The sequence below is a fragment of the Guillardia theta genome, assembly GCF_000315625.1.
Source record: "Guillardia theta CCMP2712 unplaced genomic scaffold GUITHscaffold_5, whole genome shotgun sequence".
NCBI lineage: Eukaryota > Cryptophyceae > Pyrenomonadales > Geminigeraceae > Guillardia > Guillardia theta.
Genome location: NW_005434669.1, coordinates 180,169 through 201,746, shown reverse-complemented (window position 1 = coordinate 201,746; position 21,578 = coordinate 180,169). Strand labels below are relative to the sequence as shown.

The 21,578-nt window shown below is 53.2% G+C and overlaps 4 protein-coding genes across 4 annotated transcripts; 2 read left to right on the top strand and 2 right to left on the bottom strand.

The window, feature by feature from the left end:
- Window positions 1-207: 207 nt before the first annotated feature.
- GUITHDRAFT_100562 (hypothetical protein) lies at window positions 208-5,094 on the bottom strand (the record flags this gene model as incomplete). Its single annotated transcript, XM_005840501.1, has 16 exons — window positions 208-219; window positions 275-337; window positions 384-431; window positions 487-534; window positions 578-640; window positions 686-742; window positions 790-925; window positions 976-1,019; window positions 1,071-1,151; window positions 1,197-1,300; window positions 1,346-1,478; window positions 1,538-1,651; window positions 1,704-1,857; window positions 1,902-4,233; window positions 4,299-4,401; window positions 4,459-5,094. The coding sequence occupies 16 exons, from the start codon at window positions 5,092-5,094 to the stop codon at window positions 208-210; spliced, it is 4,128 nt and encodes a 1,375-aa protein (XP_005840558.1).
- A 2,124-nt stretch (window positions 5,095-7,218) lies between these two features.
- On the top strand, window positions 7,219-12,152 carry GUITHDRAFT_84223 (hypothetical protein; the record flags this gene model as incomplete). The annotated part of the gene is made up of 18 exons (XM_005840500.1): window positions 7,219-7,794; window positions 7,862-7,964; window positions 8,030-9,494; window positions 9,708-10,155; window positions 10,211-10,311; window positions 10,357-10,510; window positions 10,563-10,676; window positions 10,736-10,868; window positions 10,914-11,017; window positions 11,063-11,143; window positions 11,195-11,238; window positions 11,289-11,424; window positions 11,472-11,528; window positions 11,574-11,636; window positions 11,680-11,727; window positions 11,783-11,830; window positions 11,877-11,939; window positions 11,995-12,152. 18 exons carry the CDS (start codon window positions 7,219-7,221, stop codon window positions 12,004-12,006), a joined length of 3,750 nt encoding a protein of 1,249 aa, XP_005840557.1. The 3' UTR covers window positions 12,007-12,152.
- Window positions 12,153-17,718: 5,566 nt separating this feature from the next.
- On the top strand, window positions 17,719-19,228 carry GUITHDRAFT_150222 (hypothetical protein; the record flags this gene model as incomplete). Its single annotated transcript, XM_005840499.1, has 4 exons — window positions 17,719-18,163; window positions 18,214-18,922; window positions 18,972-19,111; window positions 19,166-19,228. Coding segments are annotated over exons 1-3 (1,097 nt in total), but the record flags the coding sequence as incomplete, so codon positions are not given.
- Window positions 19,229-19,449: 221 nt separating this feature from the next.
- APEX (apurinic/apyrimidinic endonuclease family member in base excision repair) lies at window positions 19,450-21,092 on the bottom strand (the record flags this gene model as incomplete). The annotated part of the gene is made up of 7 exons (XM_005840498.1): window positions 19,450-19,647; window positions 19,689-19,790; window positions 19,837-19,902; window positions 19,948-20,018; window positions 20,088-20,424; window positions 20,465-20,533; window positions 20,592-21,092. The coding sequence occupies 7 exons, from the start codon at window positions 21,090-21,092 to the stop codon at window positions 19,450-19,452; spliced, it is 1,344 nt and encodes a 447-aa protein (XP_005840555.1).
- Between the last annotated feature and the right edge of the window lie 486 nt (window positions 21,093-21,578).

The following is a 21,578-nucleotide window of genomic DNA, read 5'->3' as shown; positions in this document are numbered from 1 at the left end:
TTTAAAAGCGTTTACTTTTTCAAACGCATGGTAAGACTCTCTCAGTCTATTCAAAATTGATTGTGCTTGCAAACAGCTTTTATTGTAACAGACGATGTCTCAAAGGTGAAAGTATCTATATTTCTTAAAAAAGTGGACGCAGTCCCAAAAGCTCCAACGACAAGGCGAAGACCCGAGATCTGTCTCGGATGTCGAGCATGTCTACTATCAAGCTTGCATCTGCATGGTCACGTATGTCAGCAGCGCCCGCAGAGCGTCATGCTCTCCGTTCCACCTGATGCGCAATCAACTTGGAATAAGGCCCAGCAGGATTCTTGATGAGCTCCGAATGTCGTCCCTGAAGAGCCAGTCACTCCCTCCCGTGTCCCTCCACTCCCTCCCACCTGCTCCATCACACTCCCCTTGCTGAACACCATGATGTTGTCCGCGTTCTGTCAAGACGCGTCAGGTCCAGGTCTCTACTCCCGAGTGCCGTCTCTGCTCTACCTGGATGGTGGAAAGGCGATGCGCTACGACGACGACCGTTCTCCCAACCTGGACATCTGTTACATGAGGCTCCCTCCTCCCTCGCGAGTACCATGAGGTTTTCCAGCGCCTTCTGAACGATCTTCTCGCTCTGAGAGTCAAGCGCGGAAGTAGCCTGAGGCCTATCGTCAGCACCCACCAGCAGCCCAGCGGCAATCACCTCATCCAGCAGCAGGATGTTCGGGTTCGAGACCATGGCCCTTGCAATCGCGATCCTCTGCGAGACCAGTCAGACTCCCACGTCTCCCCCATCGCCTCCCTGACCTGCTTCTGTCCGCCGCTGAGCTGAGTTCCTCGCTCTCCGCTCTCCGTCTCGAAGTTGCCGGGCAGGTTCATGATGAAGTCGTACGCGTTGGCGCGCTTGGCGGCTTCATAAACTTCTTCCTTGCGAGCATCCTCCCTGGCAGCGCTAGAGTGAGATCGCATGACACCGAGCACAGGCAGCAAGACCTTCCATAGAGGATGTTCTCGTAGATGGAGGTAGCGAACAGCACCTGCGTCCCTCACACGTCACCGAGCTCGCCGACATGGGCAGCCAGGCATACCGGCTCTTGGCTGACAAGCCCCAGGTGAGAGCGCAGCCAACTCAAGTTGAGCGTCTTGATGTCCTTGCCATCCAGCAGCACCTGACCTGACGTCACCATCGCTGCATCGTCAACACCACCGGGTACCTGCCCCTGGTCTGGTTCGTAGAAACGCTCGATCAGGGAGATAATCGTGCTCTTGCCACTGCCCGAGCTGCCGACAAGTGCCACTGTCTGACCGGCGTTGATGGCTGTCCAGAGTCACCGGTCGCCGGAACAAGAGGAGCACGACTCACTCAAGTTGAGGCCGCTGAAGATTTGAGCTTCGGGTCGAGCAGGGTACGCGAAATGAACGTTCCTCAGCTCAATGTCGCCCTTCACAGAGGCAGGCCTCTCTCCGCCCTCGTCTTGAATGTCAATCTTGGGTACCTGCCGACGCATTCAGCACCCTTCACACGTGCATGGTTCGGTAGGAGTGGCGCGCGTACCCGATCAATCAGCTTGAAGATAGCAATGAGCGCTGGCTTGCCTTTGGCAATGTCCGGAGCGAGGGACCCTGCCATGCCAGCCGCCATGCCCATGAAGGTGACGGAGAAGAACACCTGATCACGCGCCAGTCAGAGAAAGCAAGGAGACCCGCGCATGCACACGTACCTGCAGCACATCCTTGAAGGTGTAACCATGATGATCCATGAGGTAAGCCCCTCCCGCAAAACCGCAGTAATATAGGAAGAACATTGTGAACAGCGAGAACCCTTGACCTACTCCTGCAGCCAAGGCAGTCTTGCGTTGACCGCCCGTATCGGAGCTAGCCAGAGTCATCAACCCGCTAGATGCAACAGCAAGTCTTACTCTAGCGCGGAATGGTAGAGGTCCTCCACCTTCTCCTCTGCTGAGAACGCGGCGACAGTTCGCAACCCAGCAACTGCCTCGCTGGCAATAGCTGTGGCTTTCTGGAAGAACAACAGCAACATCAGTGAAAACATCTGTACATAGCTGACACGAGTGCTGATCAATCCATGACATGATCGAAGAGCAACACAAATGACAACAGGCACCTCATAAGCTTTCGACAAGTCTCCGCCAGATCCCGCGATAAATTGCATTTGCAGCATATCCGCAATCACCATCAGCGGGAACGTCGAGAAGCAGATCAGCGTCAGCATCCAGCCTCGAATGAACGCGATCGTCAAAGAGATCGCCATGACAACGATGTTCTGGATCATGAGGCCGATAGTGGTTCCGACCGCGTTCTCTACCAAGGAAGCGTCCTTGGCAAGCTTGGTCGTCAGGCTTCCGCTCGCGTTCTCCGTGTAGTCGAAGAAGCCAACGTCCTGCCGCAGCACGGAGGCGAAACACAGCTTCCTCAGCCGCTGCGTGAGATGCTCGCCCATGATCCCGAAGGAGAAGAGCTGCAGGAAGTTGGCAACGAAAGCAGCAACGGCCAACCCGACGAAGCCATAGCAGTACTTGACGATCTTAGTCTCCATCAGGTTGAAGCACACGCTCGGCTCGCTGTAGAACCGATAGAAGAAGACTGGATCCACGTTAGGTACTTGGTAGCACCACATCCTGGTGTTGTTGAGAGCGGTACAGGTGCCTATCCACTGGCCGTTGCGATAGACGCAGGAGGTGTCGCAGCTCGTATCGTCCATGAAAATTGAGAACACAACCTTCTTGCCGGGGTTGAAAGGGTCCACGTTTTCTTTTTCAAGGCACATGCTGTACCCAGCGAGCATCTCCGTGAGCAGCAGCGCAAGCACAGGAAACAAAGCTCCGTTCAAGCAAGCCCCGATCGACCCTGTCAAGGCCCAAGGGAAGAACTCCGGGCTGTTCAGCTTGAACGCTCGGCTCAGGTAGCCTTTCTCGGCTTTCTTCTCCTCCTCGCTTACCTCCTTGAGCACCACATCTGTCGTAGACTTGGTCGCTGACACTGTGTCCTGCACAGGCTGACTTGCCTGGGTTGGCTTCTCCTCTGTTGTGGCTGGAGTCCCTCCTACCGCCGCCTCTCCCGCCATCATCTGCTTCGAGACAAGCTCCCGGTAGAAGCCGTCCTGCTTCGCGTACAGCTCCTCATGCGTCCCCTCCTCGACGATGGTGCCCGTCTGGAAGACACAGATCTTGTCTGCGTTGCGGATGGTCGACAGGCGGTGAGCGACCACCACGACGGTCCTCCCGTCCATGAGGTTGTCCAGCGCTCCCTGTACGAGCTTCTCGCTCTCCGAGTCCAGGGCCGACGTGGCCTCGTCCAGCAGGAGCACCTTGGGGTTGGAGATGATGGCGCGCGCAATCGCGATCCTCTGCTTCTGACCGCCGCTCAGCTGCGTCCCTCTCTCCCCGCACAGCGTGTCGTACTTGCCCGGAAGCCCGGAGATAAACATGTGAGCGTTGGACGCCACCGACGCCTTCTCGATCTCGTCCATGGAGGCGTCGGGCTTGCCGTACTTGATGTTCTCAGCGATCGACACCGCAAACAAGATCGGCTCCTGTGACACGATGCTCAGGTGCTCGCGCAGCCACTTGACGTTGAGCGTTCGCAGGTCTCTGCCGTCCAGCATGACCTGCCCCGCGTCCGGGTCGTAGAAGCGAAGCAGCAGCTGGATCACCGTGCTCTTGCCGCTCCCCGAGGCCCCGACCAGCGCCGCCGTCTGACCCGCTGCGATGTTGAGGTCGAGGTTGGTGAAGATGGGAGCGTCCTGGCGGGCTGGGTAGGTGAAGGCGATGCCCTTGAGGCAGATGTCACCCTTGACACTTGCTGGCTTCTCGCCTGACGGATCTTCGATGTCGATGGGGGGCTTGCGGTCGATGATGTCGAAGATTCTCTTAGCTGACGCCTGGCCCTTCATGAACGCCTGCACACAAGGCCCGACCTGACCGAGACTAAAGCCTCCCATCACCACAGAGAAGAAGACTAGAATCACGTCTCCTGCTGAGTAGAGAACACCAGTGCGGCTGTTGGTAACGCCATGCACGATCAGCCAGCTGCCAAACCACAGTCCAAGCGCATAAGTGCCCATGAAGCTACCCATCACAGATCCCATTCCCAACGCATTGGTACGAGCCTTCTTGATTCCCATGTCCAGCGCCTCGTCCAGGTTCGAGCAGTACCTCTGGTTCTCTCGTTGCTCTCCTCGCAGCGACGCTACAGTTCTGATCCCGGTGATGGCCTGCTCCGCAACAGCTCCTGCTCATACCGGCCAAGCCCGTCAGCACATCCCAACACTTTCCTCCTTCTCCTCCTCGTCATACCTGCAGAGCGATACGCCTGCTCTCCCTTAGTAGCAAGGTCTGCCAGGCTCTTTGCCATCCAAGCTCCAGCCCCGGCCAGCAGCGGCAAGCACGCACAGAGCACCTGTGCATGCTATGTCAGAGCCCTGCCCCTCCCCTCCCCTCTTCTTCCCAAGCTCACCAAAGCCATCTCCCACCCTTGCCAGAACCCAAGCGCGATGCCGAACACGAAAGTGGACAGGTTATGAACGAAGAGTACGGCCTTCTCGCCTATGGCCCCCTGCACGTTGGAGCAGTCGCGCTCGATCGACGTGGTGATCTCTCCAGTCTTCTGGGTGTCAAACCAAGCGACGTTCTGTCTCAAGATGGCCTTCACGTACTGCCTCCGCAGCCTTGATCCCTGGTTGGCTGCGGCCAAGAGCATGGCGCCGTTGGAGATGGAGCCGCATACGAGCAAGCCCAGGCTGATCCAGAGAAACAAAAGTGCCTTCTCGTTGACCTTACTGGCAGAGAGCGAGCCGGATTCAAACCCTCCGTTGATGAGGTCCTTGAAGAACAGCGTGAAGGCAGGGAGAGCTGCGCCGGTTGCGAGGGAGCAGACGAACGAAATGAGGATGAGGATGCAGTCAAACGCATCAGCATAGCGAAAGAGAGCAAAGAAGGAAGCTTTCTCGCCGAGATCGTCGTCTTTCTTCGCCTCATCGGGTTGCGGGCGATCACTCCCTGCGAGGACAACTGGGCATTTGTCTACTTCTGGCAAAGACATTGCAGTGCCCTCTGAGGCCTCGTTTGATACCTGAACCGGCAGTGCAGACATTGTGTCTAGTGTCGAGAGACCCAGAGTCAGCACCGGTACCTGCCAGGCACAAGATGAGGGCGAGTACAACAAAACACACTTTAGGAATTCAACGTCTTTGGAATCTACATGAGGACACTGCTACTCAAAGGATTGAGCTACCACAAACTGTGGTCTACAACCATGGGTACATCGACACCATTGGCAGATGGATGCACTTGTTGCAAGGCATGCCTTGGCATGGCATCGCAGCTGATGCTGTGCCGTGCCTTGGAGAACAAGAGTTTTTCAGGGACACTGCAGGGGGGACGTGACTTTCACATAGGTCGTACCAGGAGCTTTTTTTGACGGAAGATTGAGTTAAAATTGGAAGAACACCAACAAACCCGCCTCATGAGACAATTAGGAAAAGGAGAGGGCAGCGAAAACCGCCCCGCTCCAACCATGCAAGCGACCAAAGCAGGGGAACAAGCACGGGAACAAGCAGGGGAACAAGCACGGGAACAAGCAGGGGAACAAGCAGAGGAACAAGCACGGGAACAAGCACGGGAACAAGCAGGGGAACAAGCAGAGGAACAAGCACGGGAACAAGCACGGGAACAAGGATCAGGACAAAGAGCACTAGCGCAAGGCTCCTGCGAGGAGGACGGCAAGACCAATGCGAGCTCGACCGCAAAGCGTCAGCATGAAGAGGACCATCCGTACCTGCGGTGAAGGGAAGAAAGGCTTTCGGCGGCTGATGGGTGGCATCAACCGCCGAAAAACTGGCGCGATGATCCGAAATCTTCTGTTGGGCGGGGCTGGAGAGCGCAGAAAGGCCGACGGGGCTGCCATGCTGAGGGACGTGGGTTGGCGAAAAGAATGTAGCTGCCATGAGCCCGGAGAAGAGCTGCCTGAACCTGGGATAAGTGCGCCCGCCGCTCAAGATGAGGGGGAAAAGTCTGCATCAAACGTTCTGTGACTGAACCCCGGGGGGGGGGGGGAGAAAAGGAGGTCCACCGCGAGTTGAAAGAGCGCTGGAGTTAGATCGAATTGTGCAAGCGTGCGTCATTGAGGTCACTGAGGTCCATATATTGCGGCACTCCACGATCAAGCAGGGTCCCGAGGCTGAATGTCTAATCCCAGGTCATCACGGATGGTGTCAATAAGGTCTTTGATCGCAGCGCTGGCATCAGAGAGTCGCTCCACAACAGTGACATTGTCAGCGTAGAGCAGGAAGGTGCAGCGCGTGTGTTTATCCGCAACTCGCATGAGAAAAGGATGGAGAGTGTGGCAAACTAGACTGAGGCCAGCTGGGCTAGGGCTGCGAGGAAACTTCTCAAGAATGTCTTAGTAAATCTGATAGAAGTCGTCGGTCCGGAGGCCTGCCGGAGTACGAGTTTGTTAGACTTGTACTATGCCAAAGTGATGCAGACACCAGTCGACCTCAGCTGGCAACGATTGAGACAGTTTTTGCTCAAGACCGTGTTTAATGCACACGAAACAAGGGTTGAGCAGCACATGAGAGATAGAAGCGTCCAGACATGAGAGGAGCCTCATTCAGACAGCTAGGGAGGCCTTCCCTTTCGTCTCTGCCGCTACATGATGGCCGCTGTCTGCAACACGTAAGAGTCATCTTTTGCTTTACAAGAGAGTTTGGTCAACTGTCAACTCGGCGCTACTTAACTGACACGGCCCCGGGCCCCCGGGCCCGCCGGCACTGACGGTGACCGCGACGGCGGGCACTGCTGAATGCACGGGCGTAACTTGGCGGGGCGGGCCTGACTCCGGGAGGTGGTCTCTAGTACTACCGACTAACACTCAATAAATGCGCCCCCCTACCCCCACCATGACCACCCCTACCATCGTTTAGGCATCAAGAAGTCTGTAAGAATGAGGGGTCAAGAAAAGATCACAAGACGCAGTTTGATCTGGAACAGACAAGCTGCAGACAAGGGCATCGTCAGGGTGAGAACCTGCCTTGTGTTCCGCCATTACCATTCAGACAAGTCCAGAAAGGCTCTTGAACGCGATCGACGCCACAATCTTGTTGAAAAAGTTCTTGCGCGGCGACACAGCCGTCTGAATATCACGCTCTCTTCTAATTTAAGATTTCAAAAAATTTGAGACAATTTGAATGGAAATCCTAATTCATCTTTGAACAACATGCAGTCAAACAAGGTCAAACCTGCATCTTCTGAGGACCAGAATGGACGATCTCCTTCCAACGAGGTAGATCTCGCCAAACAGGAGAAAACATCATTCTTTGCTCTCTTTCGCTATGCTGATGCTTTGGATGATTTCCTCATATTCATCTCCCTTATTGGCTCAGTAGCAACTGGCGCAGCTCTCCCTGCCTTCACGCTGTTCTTCAAGGACCTCATCAACGGAGGGTTTGGAGCAAGCTCGCTCTCTGCTAGTGAGGTCAACAAGACTGCTCTGTTTTTCCTTTGGATCAGCCTGGGCTTGCTCGTATGCGGCTCCATCTCCAACGGCGCCATGCTCTTGGCCGCAGCCAACCAGGGATCAAGGCTGCGGAGGCAGTACGTGAAGGCCATCTTGAGACAGAACATCGCTTGGTTTGACACCCAGAAGACTGGAGAGATCACCACGTCGATCGAGCGCGACTGCTCCAACGTGCAGGGGGCCATAGGCGAGAAGGCCGTACTCTTCGTTCATAACCTGTCCACTTTCGTCATTGGAATCGCACTTGGGTTCTGGCAAGGGTGGGAGATGGCTTTGGTGAGCTTGGGAGAAGAGGGGAGGGGAGGGGTGGGACAGTCTGGGCGGTGCTCTGAGCTTTTGATAGGTTATATGCGCGTGCTTGCCGCTGCTGGCCGGGGCTGGAGCTTGGATGGCAAAGAACCTGGCAGACCTTGCTACTAAGGGAGAGCGGGCGTATCGCTCTGCAGGTATGACGAGGAGGAGAAGGAGGAAAGTGTTGGGATGTGCTGACGGGCTTGGCCGGTATGAGCAGGAGCTGTTGCGGAGCAGGCCATCACCGGGATCAGAACTGTAGCGTCGCTGCGAGGAGAGCAACGAGAGAACCAGAGGTACTGCTCGAACCTGGACGAGGCGCTGGACATGGGAATCAAGAAGGCTCGTACCAATGCGTTGGGAATGGGCATCGTCATGAGCACAACAATATTTCCGTACGCCCTGGGACTGTGGTTTGGCAGCTGGCTGATCGCGCACGGTGTTACCAACAGCCGCACTGGTTTTCTCTACTCAGCAGGGGACATCATGTTGGTTTTCTTTTCCATCGTGATGGGAGGCTTCAGTCTCGGTCAGGTCGGGCCTTGTGTGCAGGCGTTCATGAAGGGCCAGGCGTCAGCTAAGAGAATCTTCGACATCATCGACCGCAAGCCCCCCATCGACATCGAAGATCCGTCAGGCGAGAAGCCAGCAAGTGTCAAGGGTGACATCTGCCTCAAGGGCATCGCCTTCACCTACCCAGCCCGCCAGGACGCTCCCATCTTCACCAACCTCGACCTCAACATCGCAGCGGGTCAGACGGCGGCGCTGGTCGGGGCCTCGGGGAGCGGCAAGAGCACGGTGATCCAGCTGCTGCTTCGCTTCTACGACCCGGACGCGGGGCAGGTCATGCTGGACGGCAGAGACCTGCGAACGCTCAACGTCAAGTGGCTGCGCGAGCACCTGAGCATCGTGTCACAGGAGCCGATCTTGTTTGCGGTGTCGATCGCTGAGAACATCAAGTACGGCAAGCCCGACGCCTCCATGGACGAGATCGAGAAGGCGTCGGTGGCGTCCAACGCTCACATGTTTATCTCCGGGCTTCCGGGCAAGTACGACACGCTGTGCGGGGAGAGAGGGACGCAGCTGAGCGGCGGTCAGAAGCAGAGGATCGCGATTGCGCGCGCCATCATCTCCAACCCCAAGGTGCTCCTGCTGGACGAGGCCACGTCGGCCCTGGACTCGGAGAGCGAGAAGCTCGTACAGGGAGCGCTGGACAACCTCATGGACGGGAGGACCGTCGTGGTGGTCGCTCACCGCCTGTCGACCATCCGCAACGCAGACAAGATCTGTGTCTTCCAGACGGGCACCATCGTCGAGGAGGGGACGCATGAGGAGCTGTACGCGAAGCAGGACGGCTTCTACCGGGAGCTTGTCTCGAAGCAGATGATGGCGGGAGAGGCGGCGGTAGGAGGGACTCCAGCCACAACAGAGGAGAAGCCAACCCAGGCAAGTCAGCCTGTGCAGGACACAGTGTCAGCGACCAAGTCTACGACAGATGTGGTGCTCAAGGAGGTAAGCGAGGAGGAGAAGAAAGCCGAGAAAGGCTACCTGAGCCGAGCGTTCAAGCTGAACAGCCCGGAGTTCTTCCCTTGGGCCTTGACAGGGTCGATCGGGGCTTGCTTGAACGGAGCTTTGTTTCCTGTGCTTGCGCTGCTGCTCACGGAGATGCTCGCTGGGTACAGCATGTGCCTTGAAAAAGAAAACGTGGACCCTTTCAACCCCGGCAAGAAGGTTGTGTTCTCAATATTCATGGACGAGACGAGCTGCGACACCTCCTGCGTCTATCGCAACGGCCAGTGGATAGGCGCCTGTACCGCTCTCAACAACACCAGGATGTGGTGCTACCAAGTACCTAACGTGGATCCAGTCTTCTACTATCGGTTCTACAGCGAGCCGAGCGTGTGCTTCAACCTGATGGAGACTAAGATCGTCAAGTACTGCTATGGCTTCGTCGGGTTGGCCGTTGCTGCTTTCGTTGCCAACTTCCTGCAGCTCTTCTCCTTCGGGATCATGGGCGAGCATCTCACGCAGCGGCTGAGGAAGCTGAGCTTTGCCTCCGTGCTGCGGCAGGACGTTGGCTTCTTCGACTACACGGAGAACGCGAGCGGAAGCCTGACGACCAAGCTTGCCAAGGACGCTTCCTTGGTAGAGAACGCGGTCGGAACCACTATCGGCCTCATGATCCAGAACATTGTGATCATGGCGATCTCTTTGACGATCGCGTTCATTCGAGGCTGGATGCTGACGCTGATCTGCTTCTCGACGTTCCCGCTGATGGTGATTGCGAATATGCTGCAAATGCAGTTTATCGCGGGATCTGGCGGAGACTTGTCGAAAGCCTATCAGGTAACGCTGCCAAAGATTTGAGTTGGAAGGAGGCTGATTATGTCTTTGTAAATAGCGGGCTACCGCTGTGGCTAGCGAGGCAGTTGCTGGGTTGCGAACTGTCGCCGCGTTCTCAGCAGAGGAGAAGGTGGAGGACCTCTACCATTCCGCGCTAGAGTGAGACTTGCTGTTGCAACTAGCGGGTTTGCTGACTCTGGCTAGCTCCGATACGGGCGGTCAACGCAAGACTGCCTTGGCTGCAGGAGTAGGTCAAGGGTTCTCGCTGTTCACAATGTTCTTCCTATATTACTGCGGTTTTGCGGGAGGGGCTTACCTCATGAATCATTATGATTACACCTTCAAGGATGTGCTGCAGGTACGTGTGCATGCGCGGGTCTCCTTGCTTTCTCTGACTGGCGCGTGATCAGGTGTTCTTCTCCGTCACCTTCATGGGCATGGCGGCTGGCATGGCAGGGTCCCTCGCTCCGGACATTGCCAAAGGCAAGCCAGCGCTCATTGCTATCTTCAAGCTGATTGATCGGGTACGCGCGCCACTCCTACCGAACCATGCACGTGTGAAGGGTGCTGAATGCGTCGGCAGGTACCCAAGATTGACATTCAAGACGAGGGCGGAGAGAGGCCTGCCTCTGTGAAGGGCGACATTGAGCTGAGGAACGTTCATTTCGCGTACCCTGCTCGACCCGAAGCTCAAATCTTCAGCGGCCTCAACTTGAGTGAGTCGCGCTCCTCTTGTTCCGGCGACCGGTGACTCTGGACAGCCATCAACGCCGGTCAGACAGTGGCACTTGTCGGCAGCTCGGGCAGTGGCAAGAGCACGATTATCTCCCTGATCGAGCGTTTCTACGAACCAGACCAGGGGCAGGTACCCGGTGGTGTTGACGATGCAGCGATGGTGACGTCAGGTCAGGTGCTGCTGGATGGCAAGGACATCAAGACGCTCAACTTGAGTTGGCTGCGCTCTCACCTGGGGCTTGTCAGCCAAGAGCCGGTATGCCTGGCTGCCCATGTCGGCGAGCTCGGTGACGTGTGAGGGACGCAGGTGCTGTTCGCTACCTCCATCTACGAGAACATCCTCTATGGAAGGTCTTGCTGCCTGTGCTCGGTTTCATGCGATCTCACTCTAGCGCTGCCAGGGAGGATGCTCGCAAGGAAGAAGTTTATGAAGCCGCCAAGCGCGCCAACGCGTACGACTTCATCATGAACCTGCCCGGCAACTTCGAGACGGAGTGCGGAGAGCGAGGAACTCAGCTCAGCGGCGGACAGAAGCAGGTCAGGGAGGCGATGGGGGAGACGTGGGAGTCTGACAGGTCTCGCAGAGGATCGCGATTGCAAGGGCCATGGTCTCGAACCCGAACATCCTGCTGCTGGATGAGGTGATTGCCGCTGGGCTGCTGGTGGGTGCTGACGATAGGCCTCAGGCTACTTCCGCGCTTGACTCTCAGAGCGAGAAGATCGTGCAGAAGGCGCTGGAAAACCTCATGGTTCTCGCGAGGGAGGAGGGAGCCTCATGTAACAGATGTCCAGGTTGGGAGAACGGTCGTCGTCGTAGCGCATCGCCTTTCCACCATCCAGGTAGAGCAGAGACGGCACTCGGGAGTAGAGACCTGGACCTGACGCGTCTTGACAGAACGCGGACAACATCGTGGTGTTCAGCAAGGGGAGTGTGATGGAGCAGGTGGGAGGGAGTGGAGGGAGTCGGGAGGGAGTGACTGGCTCTTCAGGGACGACATTCGGAGCTCATCAAGAATCCTGCTGGGCCTTATTCCAAGTTGATTGCGCATCAGGTGGAACGGAGAGCATGACGCTCTGCGGGCGCTGCTGACATACGTGACCATGCAGATGCAAGCTTGATAGTAGACATGCTCGACATCCGAGACAGATCTCGGGTCTTCGCCTTGTCGTTGGAGCATTTTGGGACTGCGTCCACTTTTTTAAGAAATATAGATACTTTCACCTTTTAGACATCGTCTGTTACAATAAAAGCTGTTTGCAAGCTGAACTTGGTTGTTGTTCGCTGAGGAGAACATGTGTATCCAGATCCCGGCATGTTTGTTGCTAGTAGCTGTTTATATGTAAGTAACAAAGCTTACTAGGCGTTTGAAAAATTAAACGCTCAAAAAAGAAGTCAAACCTCTTCAAAGATCCTTCTTACACGCCTAGCTCCGTCTCTCCATGCCGCGCCTGCCATAGCGACATTGTTACGATGCCGACGGCGGGTGAGGTCGGGATGATGAAGAGGAGGAGAAGGAGCACAAGAAGCATGGCACCTTCACATCTACTCTCCCAGCACTCGCAAGACCTCGCTCCTCCTGTTTCAGACTCGGAGGAAGCGTTCTCTGCTGATTCCCTCAGGGTGTATTGCCAAAGTATCATTGAAGAGAAAGCAATCAAGGTGTTCCTTCACACCTGCAGACCCTGCTCCTGCTCTTGTTGTCCATTTTCCCATCCTCCTGAACCCTGTGATAGGCGTTTCCCTCGTCTGAAGTATGGTCCAACGTCACCTGGATCACCAAAGGTACAAGGACAGACTCTGACAGTCTCTGACGCAACTCAGCGGCCAACGCCATCACCGCCTGGACGATGCAGCGACAGGAAGAGGTCAAGTTGACGATCGAACGACCTTTGAGGACAGAGCTGGCTGGTGAACTTGTTGTTGCACATCGCTGTCAGTAATGACGATCTGCTTGCAGCAATACAGCAAGTTGTGCTGGACAAGGAAAGAGCCATCAAAGAACTCAAAGTTGCCCACGAGGCTCTTCGCGATCACCTCCAAAACAAGACCAAAGTTCAACTCACTCCTCACCATCCCGTGGCCTGTCTGACGTTGACAACAGGAGGTCGAGGATCTTCAGGGAAGGTACTGCAGGTCCCTCCAGGAGCAAGACGGCAAGAGTGAAGATGTCAAGAACCTTGAGAAGAACATCTCTGCTCTTACAGCCAAGGCGCGTGCTCTTGCTGCGAGCTTCCATTCTGATCGCCCCCCGCACAGCTCAACCAAGTAACAGACATGCGAGACGCTGCTCAGCAAATGAGTAAGATCCTCTCATGTATCGTTGCTCCTCCTCAACACGTCGAGTACCACAGACGCGGAGATCGTGCTTGTGATCTCAGAGCTGAGGACAAGAGTGCGAGATCAGCAGGTTGGACGTCTAGCGGACGCGCACACGGTTGACCTGAAACTTGTGCAGATACAGATCAGCGATCTCTCAAGTCAGTGCGATCGTTGGCGAGCTATGGTGAGACAGTTCAAGACGCCCTGGTCCTCGTTGACCTCTCCTCCTCCTCAGCATGAGGCAACGGCTGCAGCCCTCGCTCGGACAATCGAAGAATTCAATGTTTGTATCAGTGTTGCTGTAGGAATTGTTGGTGTAAGAGACGTCAAGGTGCAAAGAGACATCCTGGCGAGGGCAGCAAAGGATGGGCTGGAGAATGTGGATAGGAAGTTTCTTGCAGAGGTGGGATGAGGAGGAATCACGAAAATTTGTTGACCTGATGCTCAGATCGAGCATTTGAGATCGGAGCTCGTGAGACGAGAAGCTTGTATCAAGCAACTCAAGTTGAAGGTGATCACGGCAAAGAGGAAGTTTGAATATCAAGTGAGTGCTACTTTGTTTGTCTACTTGTGTTTTCACCACGACGGACAGAGGGGCCGTCTTGGAGCAATCGTTGATGGACTAGAGAAAGACAATCGAAGTTTGAGGGATCAGATGGAGAAACTGGTGGATACTGACATGTCAAGCTCGTCGTTGCTCACTCGTCTTGACAGCTGCATGCGACTGAATCTATCGGTCACTTCAGCGTCAGGATTGGAGGAGGATACGAACGACTGGCTGAAGCGTGGAAGAAGGAAAGTTGACGAGGAGGTTTGTATATCTTACCTCCCTCTGACTGCTGTCCATGCAGGCCAAGCAAGCGATGGGATACAAGGTGAGATGTTTGTTCCTGAAATGTTGCTCAGCGTCCGGTAGTGGCAGGAGGAGGCAGTTATGAGTAAAGCAGGGGAATTCTTAAAAGGTGAGAGAAGAAAATCAGAGATGCGCATCTGATGTGTTCGAAGATTCGGATGGGGACAACGATGTCAACGACGAGGTATCAGGAGCAAGTGTGCCTGACGCTCTTGCTGAGGATATCATAGAGCGATGTGGAAGGAGCAGGAGATGCGGAGGCTTCGCCAGGACGGACAAGATCTGATCTTGAGCTGATTGCGATTGATGGGAGGAGGATGACAAGGGCAGAGATTGAGGTGGACCTGCGGCAATGGAGAATGAAGTTCGAAGAAGCAGAGCACAGGGTAAGGGGAGAGGAAGAGAACAAGTGGACATGAATTGAATGTGAGATGGTAGATTGCGTTCTTGGAAAGTCAGGTGGAAAAGGCCCAGGAGGCGACGAGAAAGTGATGTGTTGAGATTGAAATGACCTGACTTTGACGACATTCTTTGACGCTTCGCAGTTTGACAAGAGAGATTATAGAGAAAGACAGAAGTGTGAGTCTTGTGATTGTTTTTCGTGTCCGTCGGTAAAACGACGATTGCCAGAGTGAGAAGTTTGAGGAGAAGGAGAAATACTTCCATCATCAAGACTCGAAAGATTATGAAACTCTCCAGCTGCTCGACGCTGCGAAACAAGACATGGCTCGTCTGACAGATCAAAAAGGTCTCTTCATCGCTCTTCCCCTTCGCTGGCATGACGGGATGCCGCAGAACTCCTGAGTCAGCAATCCGAAGAACTCAAGAAAGACAAGGAGGTCGTTCCATCTCCTTGTCTTGTGACCTCCCCAGTTCTTGTTTATCCTTTCTGTCCCTTTGCCTCCCTCCCTCCCTCCCTCCCTCCCTCCCTCCCTCCCTCCCTCCCTCCCTCCCTCCCTCCCTCCCTCCCTCCCTCCCTCCCTCCCTCCCTCCCTCCCTCCCTCCCTCTCTCCCTCCCTCCCTCCCTCCCTCCCTCCCCTCTTCCTTTGCCGTCCTGCTCTTGTTTGCTCTCACTGTGACGGCAGAATCTTGTTCTCGAGCTACAAGCACACCGCCAGCTGATGGAGGCGCTGAAATCTCAACACAACTTGGAATGCGAGGAGGTCAGCAGGCCCTGATTGAAGCAACTGCTCATGATGTTTTGAAGTGGCTGGAAGACAAGCGACAACTGGAGAAGAAGTACAAGGATGCTCTGATGCTCATGGAGGACGAGAGGAGGTGAGGACGACAAGGTCACTTCAACCTCTGTTCTTACTCGGGGTCGGCTTGCAGCAAGATGTCTCTGATCAGCGAGCGAGAACGGCTGCTGCTGATTGAGCTGAAGGTGAGGGCAGGTAGCGATGCATGATAGTGATCCAACGACAGAATATCAAGAATAGCAGGTCTGCCTCCAGGTTGCTGCAGGAGCAAGCAGCTGCCCGAGAGCGTCAGCGGTTGTGGCTGCTAGAGGCATGCTCGTGTGAGGGTGTTTGATGTGTGGTGACGTGTTGGGAGATCAGCGGACTGCAGCGATCGAGGCAGAAAGAGATGCCTGTCTTGACAGGCTTCAAGAGTTTGGTACTGATTGTCTTCCTTGAATATCACCATTACCATCATCATCATCATCATCATCATCATCATCATCATCATCATCATCATCATCATCATCATCATCATCATCATCAAGTTTCTCAATGAACTGACCTCTCTTGCTCCTCGATAGAGCACTTGAACGTCCAAAATGAAACACTCCTGAGGGAGATTGAAATGTGGAGGCGTGAGAATGAAGGTAGGGCATGTTGCTTCATGATAAGAAAATTTGTTTATCGTGTACGTCAGAGCTCAAATCAAAACTCGACGAAAGCGTGTCGATAGCTTTCAAGGTATCGTTGAGCAACCTCTCCGTCCCTTCTCAATTCTCTTATTCGACAGCTCCGTCAGCTTGCGGTTCGAGACAGAATGGACGACTTTGGTGTGAAGCTCCTTGCCGATGAAAACTCCCCCGACCCTCCTCCTCCTCCTCCCGACTTTCTGGGATCTAGACTCCCACTGACAGTGTGGAGGGAGCAAGACATTGATATCAGAGGGGAAGTGAACATGGAGGAACAACAGAGTTCACATCAGCCGAGCGCGGGTGTCGAAGACGATCTCAAAGAGGAGGCAGCGGACGGCAACGTCGACAACATCGATCACGTAGCAGTATGTCTTGTTGTGAGATTGTCTGTGAAGCTCTGACTTGCGATCAGAACATCGCGAGGTCCTTGGAGGAACTGAGACCGACTTCTTTCAACGACAGTCTTACCCACGGGGAAGTTACTCTGCTCATCATGAAGATGTTCGACAAGGTAAGTCCCTTGCAACATGTTCTCCTTCCGCTGATACCGTGGCACGTCCCGGCAAGATCTCAGTGCTGAAGATCATGGAGGTTGTGGAGCAGATGTTCACGGTGAGTTGAGGGGGGCAGGGGAGAGGGCGCGTTGTCCTAACAGGCTGAACTGCAGGAGAGAAACTTGTCAAGGCAGGATGTCATAGCAGAGCAAGAAGCCATCGCTGCCATCACTGCCATCTACGACGAGCTCGATGCCTGAGGGACAGCCATGACCGGACAGGCTGGCTGACTTACTAGCGTTACTTGTCACTCGTGTTATTCATTCAAGTCTATTCTTCAAGTTTGTAGATACGCCAAGAAAGGCTCGTTCGCTACTTCAAGGCACTTTGGGCCCATTAGAACCATCATTGAGCGACAGACGAGCCGGGCCTCGTAACTTCCGCCGAAGTTGGAACGCCGCCCTGAGGGAGGGTTTAGGGGGGGGGAGGAGGGGGGAGGGGGCGGTATGAGGGCCTTGATCCGACATGCGCGACTTGTCGGAGAAATATCAAGGAATAAAATGGAATTGTTGATTCGTTTTATGTTTTTATGATATAATTATTTGTACCAAATGAAGAGAAGCCCCTCATAGCAAATAAATTAATTTTAAAATCGGATTAGTAAGGAGATGAACAATTAGTGTTTTAAATGGAAGAAACTTCAGTACCACAATCTCTTTTTTAAAAAACTCTTCTCGTTGTTTTAGCCGCCTGGTAGCAACGGAGCAGCTGGCAGAAGATGGTGAGATGAGCAGAATGTGGCGAAGAGAAGAAGAAAAAAGATAAGGAACAAGATAACGAGTGAAACACAAGGAGATGAAGACTGAAACGTATTGAAGAGGCAGCTCTTACAAACGATACGAACAATTGCTACGATTCATGCAATGTTGATCTGAAGGGGACGGCTTCTGGACAACTCTTAGTTTTGAAACTGTCAGGACAGAATGCTTGCCGCCAGATCTGACTGCAATGGTCAGCACCACGAGGCTGCAACTGCGCTCCTTAACTTGAGCTCTTCAAAGAACCAAACACCAAGAATAGAAAGCGAAGGCTCAGCGTTTTTGCCATTTGTGAGGTAAAGCAACATCCTTGCATACTCCTTGCTCCTCATAGCTGATGTTTTGTGGTCTTCCAGGGACAAGGCGGATGGAAGTCCAAACAAAAGAACTTCAATCTTGCTTTCGACCATTTCCAAGTCCTTCGACTGTGAGAAATTTCGTGAATCCGACAAACAAGGAGAGCAAGAATGTGAAAGCAGCAAAACAATTCAGAGTGGTCTTGGTTCTTCGTTTGAGAAAGCCTTTGGAATGAAGGTTGCAGAAGTTTGTGATTCTCCACAGGATTTGCAAAACCCAGTGATGTTGTTCGCTCAAACAGCAATCCTCCCACCTTTATCCGCGGTGGTGCCATGGTTTGCGATGGTTGTCGAAGAACATCATCATGGAAAAGAATACAAGCTCTACGAAGTAAACACAAACATTTTGCCCGATGGAAACTGTTGTGCAAGAGAATGTCCAGTAATCAAAACAATCAGTACTGACACAGTCAATGTTCAGAATACAAATCATCGTGAAAGTATTTTTTCCATTCCCAAGACTGCTTTTCAGCCAATGAAGTTCGCTCCCCATGGCTGGATTCGAGTGGACATTCACCGCATGCCATGTGAGCAGGGATTGAATGATCTGCAAATTTTGAAGGTAAGAGTTCAGCACAACAGCTTCGACTTGATGGTTGATTTTACTTGCAGATCAAAGCTGAACATGAGATGCTGGCCCGCATCAATTCCATGTACTCAGGCATAAGACTGATTCCTGCCAAAGAACCATCAGGTCAAGAATCTGCAAAGTCTTTGCAGAAACTTTTGCAGAATGCAAAAACAAACGAGAATTTGCATCTGCCAGCAAATGCAAAGCAAACGAGCTGGATCGCTGGAAAAGGACCAAAGAGCAGCCCTGCGAATACGAACCGAAGAACATGGTACGAAATGTCGCAAGAGCAACCGCTTGGAAGCTCACCTCCAAGCAAAGGAACAGTTGAAAATGAGCCGAATTCCAACAATGAAAACACCAATGATGATTTAAGCATGAAAGATATATCTACGCCGTGGCGATGTGAAGTTTGTAACATATATTTCACCAGCTCGCAAGCCTTGGGAGGTCATCGCATTAACTCAACAGATCATAAGCAGAGAATGGAAAAATTGCGTCAAGGAGACACAACAAGCCTTCCAATCACTCCTCGTCTAAGTCTACATGTCTACTCGAATGAAGAGATTAGCAACCGGGGGAAGCGCACTAGGTTGCCTCCCATGGCTCAGATGGTCGGATTCGACAAGGTTTTGATGAAGTTTCCTTCTGATGTTCGAATTGCCTTGGCTCGAATTCAAAGTCCAGCTGCTTATTTCTCAAGTTGTAGCTTGGATGTCTTTCGTCGGCATCAAAAGTTTGGAGATTTTGGTTGCAAAACGCTTGATGATGCAAGTTGAGCTGACTTGGTTTGGTTCAGGGGGGATGATTATCGACAAATACTTCACTTCGTCAGCAGACCAATTTGAAATGCTGATGCAAGATCCGATCACTGTCCCTGAGTTGACGCAGTGCGGTTTGTCGAAAGATATGAGCGATGAGGACAACAAAGAACTGAAGGTATCACAAGAGCGATATTGAATCATGATATGAGCTGAACCGAAAACTTTGCAGATTTTTGCAAGAATGCTCTTGACCAAGAAGAAATTCCTTGACATCAATCGCAGAGCCGTTAGCAAAAGAATCAAGGGGATAAGGAAGGAAGGTGGCGAAAAACTCAAGGAGTTCAACATGAAGAAAAGTAGACATAATCACAGTCACTCTAGGGCGCGAAAGCGATGATCTGAGGCAGATTCCGTCGATTTTTAAAGAGTTTCTTAATCCCACTTCTACTTGGCTAACCTCTTGTATTTCTCTGGCATGGCAGAGCACATCCTGACATTGAGGTACATGACGAACTACACGGCGAGGGTGAGACTAATCGCTGCATGGTCGATAGCGACAAATTCATCGTGGATATCAGCATCGACCACCCTGGGCAGAGAGTCCTGAGAGCAGAGGGACTTGGATGCGACGAAGTAATCGAGTCGAAGACCTCGGTTCCAAGGACGATTCCCAGCTCGCACGCTCCAGTAGCTGAACCATCCCTTGGCATCCTGCAGCTAGTCAGCAAAAAGAACCTGTGTCGAGAGTGAACCTCTCCGTGCAAATGCCGGAAGCAATCCACATAGCCTTCCTCTAGAATCTTGCTGAAGGAATCACGCTCCTCGGGTGTCGTGCCCGCGGACTTGACCAGATGCTGTGGTGGAGTTACCGAGCATGAAAGAAGAGAGTTGGTCTCCAACCTTTGCGCCAACGTTCCAGATGTCATTGTCCAGATGAGCGACGTTAAGGTCCCCACACCAAATCACCTGGACGGATACATCAATTGCTGCAATATATAACTGTCTCATTACAGGCTTGCCCGATGCTTCCAGCTTCTTCAGATATTCCACAACTTTCCGATCCCACAACTTGGTCCTGAATTCTGATTGATTCATCTCACCAGACGACACAAGACAACCACACAACAAGAGAGACGAGCACAACAACATACCCAGTCGCTGTAGCTTCTCTCCACTGTTGGGCACATATGTAGCAACGACAAAGAATGACTCGAACTCGACTGTAATAGTTCTTCCCTCCTGAATCACTTCCGCTGCAATCTCCCCATCGTCCTTCGACAGAGTCGAGAGCCCAAAGGTGACTTTCAGAGGAGGACAGGCCGTCTCTTCGTCTTTCTTGGCGCTCTTGGAGTCTTTCCCTTTGAAGAACGAATCCATCTTGGTTTGCTTCTGCGCAGTTGCCTTGTCCTTGGAGGATCTGACCAAGACAAGAGTTCCAGCATACGATTTATTGGACAAACTGGAGCTGAAGTGAGCTTCATACCCTTGCTCACGAGTCAGCTGGCATGGGGTCTAAGAGAAGGGTAACGTCACCTGGAAACTGCGATTTCAACATCTCCTCGTATTCGTCATGCTCTTCTTGTTTGAGTTTGGTTTCCTGTGAACAGGAGGGAAGAAAACATCATTCATGATCGATTCGATAGCATCAAAAACACCTGAAAACAGATGAGATCTGGCTGTTCTTGCTCCATGAGCTTTTTGAGAAGCTCAGGATTTTTCTTCATTAGACTTCTTATGGTTGTGACATTCCAAGAAACAATTTTGTAACGCTTGCTGGGGAGTTCTGCATGTTTGATGTCGCTCTTTTCAATCGCGACTTTCTCTTGAACAACTTTCTCCTTCTTATTCGTCTCCTGCTCGTCTTTTGCCTTCTTCTTGGGTTTGTCCGATTCCGCTGTATCCGTTTCCTTCTTCCCTCGTTTCTTGGTAACTTTCTCGGGTTCAGCCTGCTTTTTTTCATCCTGAGTATCACCTTTGTTGTCTGCAATCTGGTCTTTTCCCACTTTTTCTTTCGCAGCCCTTCCTCTCCCTCTCTTTTGAGGGACCTTGGTCTCCTCATCCGCAGCAGCTTCTTCAGGGTTCTCCTGACCTTTCAACCCATCCTCGGCACTTTTTTTCGCCTTCAGCCCGGCCGAGGCTTTTCGTCGAGGAGGCATCCGAGGTAAAACGCTGTCAAGCCGATGAGGGGGTACAAGAAGATTCGAAGAGCACAAGTGAAAGGGTCGACGGAAGATATTCAAAACTATTGGGTGTCAGTGTGATCACCTCGATCAAACTGTCAAGCACCTGGCGAGACTTGCAATGCGTTTCCAACTGGAACCGAAGAAAGCACGTATGGAAATACTCCCAGTGCCGCACTCAGCACTCTGGTAAGATTGATCGTTGCTGCTTCGGCTGGCACTTCAAGTAAGCCAATACGTCAGAATCAACCTTGCAAACAAGCACACGTACACACACTCCCTGCCTCCCTGCCTCCCTGCCTCCCTGCCTCCCTGCCTCCCTGCCTCCCTGCCTCCTCCCTCCCTTCCACCCTCCCTCCCTCATCCCCCCACTCTCCCTCCCTCGCTCCCTCGCTCCCTCGCTCCCTCGCTCCCTCGCTCCCTCGCTCCCTCCCTTCCACCCACCCACCCACCCTCCCTCCC